The 8,986-nt window shown below is 46.2% G+C and overlaps 1 protein-coding gene across 5 annotated transcripts; it reads right to left on the bottom strand.

Moving 5' to 3' along the window:
• Positions 1-79: 79 nt before the first annotated feature.
• aldh5a1 (aldehyde dehydrogenase 5 family, member A1 (succinate-semialdehyde dehydrogenase)) lies at positions 80-7,114 on the bottom strand. Of its 5 annotated transcripts, none has more exons than XM_078094207.1 (10): positions 6,743-7,114; positions 5,084-5,167; positions 4,818-4,988; positions 4,318-4,434; positions 4,104-4,247; positions 3,598-3,741; positions 3,375-3,500; positions 1,787-1,950; positions 1,591-1,649; positions 80-1,380 (listed from the first exon to the last, which is right to left on the bottom strand). In XM_078094207.1, the coding sequence occupies exons 1-10, from the start codon at positions 7,013-7,015 to the stop codon at positions 1,169-1,171; spliced, it is 1,494 nt and encodes a 497-aa protein (XP_077950333.1). In that variant the 5' UTR covers positions 7,016-7,114; the 3' UTR covers positions 80-1,168. The 5 variants fall into 5 exon arrangements, with proteins under 5 accessions (XP_077950333.1, XP_077950332.1, XP_077950336.1 ...); XM_078094206.1 differs by having other exon boundaries at positions 3,375-3,533; XM_078094210.1 differs by lacking the exon at positions 6,743-7,114 and adding an exon at positions 5,739-6,199.
• Positions 7,115-8,986: the final 1,872 nt, after the last annotated feature.

Raw genomic sequence — 8,986 nt, forward strand, 5'->3', positions numbered from 1 at the left:
TTTAGTAATCTAGAATTCATGTACATTCTTCAGGAAAGGTAATAGAAATGTGAGCCAAGGACTTCAGTGCCAAACACACTTCTGACAGCAAATAGTGCCTTTATTTACAGTTTGACATATAAAAAGATGCCGCTTGCAGCAAAGCTCAGAGCCATACAGACGTGTGTGTGATGGTGAGAAGCTTCACGCTGGTCTGCCCTCAAACATCCTCTCACGTCTCCGTATCAGTGCTTCTTCATCCAACATCACGAAGGAACAGGTGATGGGACTTTATACATCGCCCTCAACTGTTAAACACATGAGACTCCAGGATTAATCTCAGCCTGTCTGTCTGTCAGCCTGTCTTGTCTGTCAAATAGAACATGCTTTAAATTAATAAAGGGCTCATTAAATTCACCAAATTTGAAAGCTTGTTAGTATAAAAGTAGTTGCTTCATTAGGAATACATGTATATATACAGATGTACATATATATGAACCTGCTGGCTTAAGAATGTTTAACAATTATTTTACAAAAGTTTTGATCTATTATTTTTTTCATTTAAACTGAACTCATGAGCCTCTGTAGAAATAATTGTGCTGCGATGACGTCATAGATTCTTACTTATAAATGGACATTAAATGTATTAAGTAGTAAATATAATAGAGGAATCATTTAAAGCCACAGGAGTATAACTATACTTAAATACTTCTAATTGGGTACAGCTTCATTATCACTAACATTTAAACATCAACACCGGGTAGCAACCGTAACTACGCACATGGCTCATAAGTAGCTTTTCATTTAACTGCTTTGTTATTATTTACAATGCAACTTAAGAGTTTACGTTGACATTTGAAAGATTAATTCTTTAAATTTTGTTTACTCATGTTGTAAAAGTAAAACAATAAAAGTGTAGATCTAACTTGGTCCAAGTGACTGCTTAAACTTTACTATGGAAACCATCTGAAGGGTGTAATGTTACCTATTACATCTTCTTAGAATGCTAAGCTACCGCTAAGCTCCAACGCCACTGCTGCTCCTAACGTCAGAGTAGTCATGATGGATCTGCATGTTAATAATTGATCATCTTTACAAAGAGGGTGACGCACTACTGAGGTCTTCTTCAGGACTGATTTATAGCTTCTATAAAGCGGAGATCTTATGGCCGCGGTCATCTGGTCCACACTCATGGTTTCAGGCCTCCGAAGCACATGTACTTGACCTCCAGATACTCGTCAATGCCGTACTTGGAACCTTCAACACCCAACCCGGACTGTTTGACTCCTCCAAACGCTGCCTCTGGGGTGGAGAGGAGGCCCTCGTTGACCCCAACCATCCCCACCTCCAACGCCTCCATCACCCGCCAGATCTGACTGACGTCCTGAGAGAAGAAGTAACCTGAGGACAGAGACGGAGATGTCAGCAAGTTCACCTCCTTCGCAGTTTAAGAGCCAATAAGACGACATGTCAGGGTTAATGAGGACTCTCCTTCTGTTACCTTCATGTCCTCAAAGAGTTCACAGATCTCAGCTCTCATTAACGCCACTTATCAACGTCTACATTTCAGAAATAATTAGTCTTTTAACAGTTTATTTGTACTTGTCTCACCTGCCAGCCCGACATTAGACGCGTTAGCGATAGCCAGAGCTTCCTCCTCTGTATTAAACCTAGAAATCAATCAAGATATAGATTGTTAAAGTCACAAGTATGTCATACCAAGAAATCTCAAACACCCCAAAAATAAAATAGTATGTTGTTAAAAATGTAAAATCTAAAAAGGTTTTAAAGGTCTGAGGGTACAGACCTGATGACTGGCAGCAGCGGGCCAAAGGTCTCCTCCTTGGTGCAGATCATCTCCGTGGTGACGTCGGACAGCAGAGTGGGTTCCATGAAGGACCCTTCCAGACGCTTCCCCCCCTTCAGCACCGTGGCTCCCCGGGACACGGCATCCGCGATCTGCTTGACCACCTGCAATACACCAGAGTTCAGGCGTTAGTCGACCGGTTTACAGCAGCGCCCAGTGAGAAAAGTGGGCGGCTCCTTTTTCAGAACGGCACAATCCTCTCAGTTGGTATTTAGCGACATGGAGCCTCCCCCTCTTCCTCCTCCTCTTCCTCACGCAGATTCCATGTAACGTTAGATGAGGATCTTCATGACCGTGGGTTTTTTTTCTAACTTTATTGAGAATGTGGCACAAGACAGCGACTTGCAAGCAGCGTCTTAAATAAAGTGATGTGTGTCTTAATGCGGCTTTAGAAATGGAAACAAAGGGATTCTGTATTTGCTGATAAAGCCTGAAACGGATCATTTGACCAATGTTCTGATAAGCGACTGACCACTACCCTGCACGTCCCCCCATCCGGCCAGACCGCTCGCCCGACCACCAGCCGTCACTGGAAAATGGGGGCTGGTGGTTAGAGTCCAGGCTGCCCCATGTTCCATGTCGAAGTGTCCCTGAGCAAGACACCAAACCCCTAATTGCTCCCCGGGCAAAAATGTGAAAAAGCCATGAGTTTAAAGTGTGATGTAAGTCGCTTTGGATAAAAGCGTCTGCTAAATGACCTGTAATGTGATGTAATGTAAAATGGCTTCTTGTCTTATCCGTTTAAGTTATATAGCATGTCCCTCTATTGTTTTAGCGTTGCTATGCCTCCTCTAAATATCGCCATGTTCCCATCATACGAACGGCAGGTCACATGATCTGTAGGCACCTTCCTATAATATGAGAGGCATATTCGGATGATGGGAACATGGCGACATATTCTAAAACAACAGAGGGACTCAGTAAGCCCAGAGCAGCCAATTGTGCACCATTAATAGACACGAGAACCACAAGGATTAATGCAACTAAACATTTTGATGTAGTTAACGTACGTTTATGAAGCTGACCGTGGAAACAAAATGCCCACCAGCTGCAGTCAGTTACGTCAAGATGGAGAGAACCTTTTGCATTGGAAGTAAAACAAACTCCACGTGACAAACTGAACACTAAATGCACCGCTAGGCTAAGCTAGCTGCTATGCTACTATGTAACGTTACCCTGTGCAGTCTGCAGAGGACCACTGTGTCCGTTTGAAGACATTCTGGTTAATGATGAAGAGCTGAGAGCAAAGTGCACGAGGACGACAGGTCGTAGTTCAACATGTTCCACCACAACCTGCAGGTTTGTGTTTAAAATAACTAACTATTAAACAACAGGGTCTAAAATACACTTCAGTGATTCCGCATTACTTTTAAGTTCTAGTCGTTAGAAACAAAAGACGTTCATTATAAACAAGGTTGTAACAACATTAAGCGAGATGAATGAATGGCATTAGTTTCATCTGTTGGCAGCGAGCACCTGGAACCAGAGAGAAGAACCTGTGAATGAATGAGCGCCGGGTCTCACTTACCTTCTCTGCAGCTCTAGTGTTGATGAGCGGCCCCTGGGTCGTCCCGGGCTCTGACCCGTGACCCAGCCGGAGCTCGGCGTCCATCGCTCTGCCCAATTTGTCCATGAAGCCATCGTGGATTCCACTCTGCACCAGAAACCGGTTGGAGCACACGCACGTCTACGGGACCAGAGGACGGCTGTTTAACGGCTCCACGGGGCCGCGTCCACAACCACGACCTTACCTGTCCACAGTTTCTGAACTTGGAGGCCATGGCTCCGGACACCGCCTGGTCCACGTCGGCGCTGTCGAACACAATGAAGGGGGCGTGGCCTCCCAGTTCCATGGACGCTTTTTTCACGGTGTCAGCCGCCATTTTCAGCAGCACCTGAGAACGCACACATTATATACACACGCACACACACACACACACACACGCACACATTATATACACATACACACACACATTATATACACATACACACACACACACACACACATTATATACACATACACACACACACACACACGCACACATACACACACACACACACGGGAATGTAACCCGACAAACAGCAGCTTTAGAACAATGAATCATGAAGCATCATTGATACGATGTTTCTGTTTCACAGCAGCTGAGAATAAAATATAAAATACTTCAACTTCAAAACAGAAGATGTGCTTCATCCGGCTACAGTCACATGTCCCCCGTCCCCCGTCCCCCCCCCCCTAAAGACTCCTAGCGCTCACCTTGCCGGTGGCGGTGGACCCGGTGAAGGAGATTTTGGCGACGAGCGGGTCGGTGCAGAGGACCTCCCCTACGGCCGGCGTCGTCTCTCTGGAGCACGGGACCACGTTGAAGACCCCCGGCGGGACCCCCGCCTTCTCAGCCAGCTGCAGAACAACAAGTCAGCGAAGGAAGCAGGAACAACGCGGAGGAAGATTAACGTCGTGGAGACCCGACCTCGGCCAGAGCGAGAGCCGACAGCGGCGTGTCCTCGGCCGGCTTCACCACCACCGTGCAGCCGGCGGCCAGAGCTGCTGCCGCCTTCCTGCTGATCATCGCACTGGGGAAGTTCCACTGTGGAGCAGCAGTTACAATCAATTAAAACCTCCATTCATATCAGAGGACGAACCTTGTAGGAAGCAGGAACTCTCAGCATCTTCACGTCTGATGACAGCGAACATGCTGATTGGCTTCCTGATGTTCTCACATGTAAGAAGAAGACGCCCCTCAGAGGACATATGGGGAAAGTGAAAGGTTCTCTGTGAGGGTATTAACCTCATGGCTCTGTAAATCATTTGTTCCATTACTACTTTTATAAAACGTGTAGCTGTGTGGGAAGGAAGCCGCCCTACAAACGGGTTTTGCCATCTTCATAAATTATACTTCACAGTTAAAAGCTTTGAGGGCGGGCTATTTTGCAGTACTCTGGTGGGACCTGCTTTTGATTGGCTGCTCACCGGTGTGATGATGGAGGCCACGCCCACAGGCTGTTTCAGGAGGAGGATTTTTCGGTCTTTGGCGGGCGATGGGACAAAATCTCCGTAGACTCGTCGAGCCTCCTCTGAAAACCACTCGAGGAAGGAGGCGGAGTACGCCACCTCCCCCAGAGACTCAGACATGGGTTTACCCTGAGAGACAGACACAGAGACAGACAGGCAGCTTAAGGACACCAGCTCGGGTCCCTTGTCCCGGTGGGGGTATTCATGTTCCCCTTCTGACTCACACATTCGTAGGTGATGATCTGAGCCAGCTCTTCTTTGTACAGCATCATCAGGTCGAACCACTTCCTCAACACGACGCTCCGCTCCTGCAGGGAGACCAATCACCAATCAAACCCGACCTGCCGACCCCCCGACCTGCCGAGCCCCCGACCTGCCGACCTCCCAACCCCCCGACCTCCCGACCTGCCGACCTGCCGACCTCCCGACCCGCACAGGAGGGAAACTTGTACGGTCGAGTGGCAGACGTTATTTTGCAAATCCTGGTCGTGGCGACCTTTTAATAAATACATTTTCTTCAATGTATTTCTTCATAAGTGGCAGTAATGTAGTGATTTCTAAGCCTGGTTTATGCTTCTGCGTTCTCAGACACGCAAGAGCCCCTCGCGTGTCCCTCGCGTGTCCCTCGCGTGTCCCTCGCGTGTCCCTCGCGTGTCTTTTCACACCTCCTTGCGTCCAAAGCGACGCAGCCTCCTGCATTTAATTATTTATGGTGGGCAGTATGTGCAAATATTTAGGGATGTTTAAAGGTTTTAGAATATATGGGAAAGTATTTAGTCCAGGATCCACAGCCCGTAAAGGGGGGCAAAAAGCGCCAGTATTATAAAGGCTTTTGCCCACCGTAGCCTGGTCTTTAGCTCAATAAGTAGGTTAACTTACCTCACCCATCTCCTCTGACTCTGGAACTGCACACCGAACACATTTCTCGGTTGATGACCGGACAACAAAGTGAGCCAGCTTGTCCAGAGGGGCGTCCAGCACCTTTGCTCCACCGAGGAGGTTTTTAAATGTGCTATATAAAGAACTTGAACTTGAACCTGTGCTTGTAGTAGCAGCGCTAATGTTCACTTCTTCAACTTGGACCTCTTCCACACGCACGCGGTGCTCAATCAGTCTTAAACTATTTTAAACTTCGTCGTCTATGTGTACATCTTGAAGAGCACTTATCCGCCCTAGTATTTCCCAAAAAAACCTCAATATGTGTCAGAACCGTATCTGCAGAAAACCCATGTAGATCGATTTGATGTGCTAATGCTAGCATGCTACCTCGGAGCCCACCGGTGTCCATCATGTCAACACTCACGTCCCTCAGCCTTCTTTTGCACACGGCTCTGTGGTCTGTTCTGAACGTTAGATGTAGCCACGCCCCCGGATTTGCATATAAGAACGTCAAACGTAAAACGGCATTATGAAATAAAAGACTCTGGAAATGAAAAGTGGCATTATGAAATAAAATCACCATGAAATGATTAAATGTATTTAATATTTAAGTAATTATTGCCTCATTTATTTATTGCATGATGTATTTCAAATGCATATTTCATGTATTTATGTATTTATTCATTTATTTAATTTTGACCAAAACGGCATTCCATACACGTCACGTGCTGCATTTTGAACATTCTCAGCAATATGTTTGCGAATGTGTGACGAATCAGGTGACAGAGGCAGAAAACACCTGCGCAACACGAACATGCATGCACGCGTAGGCAAACCAGTAGATTCAAACCAGTAGATTCAAACCAGTAGATTCAAACCAGTAGATTCAAACCAGTAGATTCAAACCAGTAGATTCAAACCAGTAGATTCAAACCAGTAGATTCAAACCAGTAGATTCAAACCAGTAGATTCAAACCAGTAGATTCAAACCAGTAGGGACGCACCTTGGCACTGTTCCGCTTCCAGGAATGAAACGCCTCGTACGCCGCGTCCACGGCCTGTTTGGCCTCCGCCGGGCCGCAGTTGGACACCCGGGCAATCTCGTCCCCGGTAGCCGGGTCCACCACCGGGAAGTCCGAGGCAGCGGAGAGCCAGCGGCCGTTGACGTAGCCCTGCGTGCGGAGCAGCGGGTTGGAGGCGTCCAGGCTGTAGCGTCGGAGCATGGCGGCGGGCAGCCGCGGGAAGCAGCGGGTCCTCAGGAGGCGCTGAGCGGACATGGCCCGCGGAATGTCTCTGCAGAAGCTCCGGCTGCTTTCTGCCGGTCTCAACCAGCACGGAGAAGGATGCGTTAATCACGTGACATCGCATTCGGATGCGTTCATTGACCACAGATACATATATGAAGGCGGAGTGTAAAACGGCCATCTTGGTAGGGAGCGCTCGCTCGCCCATAACGTTGTACTTTAAATAATAATAACTTTGGTTTGGTTTGTTCGAAGCGTCAGTATGACACTGCATACATATGAATACATGCATACATATACATATGAATAACGTTCTGTTTAATATCATTTTTGTGTGAAAACCCATGGTTATAATTATAATGATTCATGATTCAAGTATGCAGTGTCATAAATACATCTCTGACGTTTATAACAAACCAAACCGTTGAAAAAAAATTACATCACTACATCACTACCAACACAATGTTATGGGTGAGCGAGCTGACTGTAGCAAGATGGACAAGACTGAACTACTTCTCTTTCCAGGAAAAGATTCTCCTACACAGAACCTGACGGGTCTTCTCACTCAGAAGGTTCTGATTCAGGCTCTTGTCGTCTCCCTCCTGGACTACTGCAACTCTCTCCTGCAGGTCTCCTGCTTCCACCATTCAGCCTCTGCAGCTCATCCAGAATGCAGCAGCTCCACTGGTCTTTAACCTTCCTAAGTTCTCCCTCACTCCTCCACTCCTCCGCTCTCTCCACTGGTACCGGTGGCTCATCCAGTTCAGATCACTGGTGCTGAGTTTTGTGGGGGTTTTCAGTTGCTCGTTCCTCAGGTGTTTCCCCAACACGCTAGGTTCAGGTGCATCTCAATATTATATTATATATATATATGTGTGTGTGTGTGTGTGTGTGTGTGTGTTAAACTGTAATAAATGTTAAATATTTAACTGCGTGTTTGATACCCTTTTTTGCATTGAATCATACTGGGATGTTTACTGGAACTGATGGGCTGGCCCCACCAAGACATCCACCACCCGCCACTGAATATACGGCATTCAGATCACGTGTCCATCCCATCCTCATCGCCAAGTTTGTAGTGGAAATTTGTGGTAAAGCCCTTGTGAGAAATCAAAAGTATCTTGTATGTGATTATATGTGTATTTATTACTAACAAGAATAGAGAAAAATTATAAGAATATGGAAAAATAAGTTGTAGTCCTACAGACAGAAGTCCGATGAGTCCAATGACTCAATTCAGCTGGAAAGGGACGGATGGTTCCTTCTCCCTCACCGGAGCAGGAAGATCTGACACAGCTTCTCGGTGTTAGAGAAGCTTTAATACACATCACAGAGGTTTGTGTTGTCCAATCAGAAGACACCCTGCACAAAGGAACTTGAGCAGGAAGACAGGTGTGACCATAGACAACCAATGTTTGACAGATGGACAATTTAAAGAAGACAATAAACACGGTGCCGGTCCAGAATGTAGGTGACTAAATTGACGAGAGACTGTGTGCATGGGATCAACCCCCAACACACAACTGCAGAGACGGTTCAATGGTGGTTCAGAGTGCAGGCAGTCTGCATGAGAAATGATACGCAAACACAAGTTTCACTTTCCAAGGTCAGCATAGTGAGATAGCAGAGCAAGAAACAAAGACATCCATTGAAGTAATATTCTACTACTATTCACAAGGGTATAAGTACATTTCCCTGTCATGTGCACTATGATCAGCATCTTATGCTCAATACGTCATCACACACTCTGTCGTGTCTGGGATCTGCTGGTCTGGGATCAGCTGTAGTTCCACATTCGCTCTTTTGGTTTCACTTTTGTTTCTCTTCTCTGTCAATAAATGCTCTTCAGTTTCTGTTGTTGCTGATTCAGTTCATAATATTTACTGTACACAGGTACATGTTGGAGGTACTTTTCTCTGACATATAAATTTGTACTCTACATCTCAGAATATGTTAGATGTACTTGTACTTTAAGTTTATGTATAAACGTGTACTCCTTTATAT

The sequence above is a fragment of the Gasterosteus aculeatus genome, chromosome 20, assembly GCF_964276395.1.
Source record: "Gasterosteus aculeatus chromosome 20, fGasAcu3.hap1.1, whole genome shotgun sequence".
Taxonomy (NCBI): Eukaryota; Metazoa; Chordata; class Actinopteri; order Perciformes; family Gasterosteidae; genus Gasterosteus; species Gasterosteus aculeatus.

What these genes read in the sequence shown, in the direction of transcription:
- aldh5a1 (XM_078094206.1), bottom strand. Translation starts at nt 7,015, where the DNA reads ATGTCCGCTCAGCGCCTCCTGAGGACCCGCTGCTTCCCGCGGCTGCCC. An exon ending in GGAAGCGGAACAGTGCCAAG is followed by an intron (nt 5,168 to 6,742) that starts GTGCGTCCCTAC and finishes GTCTCCCTGCAG; the next exon opens with GAGCGGAGCGTCGTGTTGAG. An exon ending in AGTTCAGAAACTGTGGACAG is followed by an intron (nt 3,534 to 3,597) that starts GTAAGGTCGTGG and finishes CTGGTCCCGTAG; the next exon opens with ACGTGCGTGTGCTCCAACCG.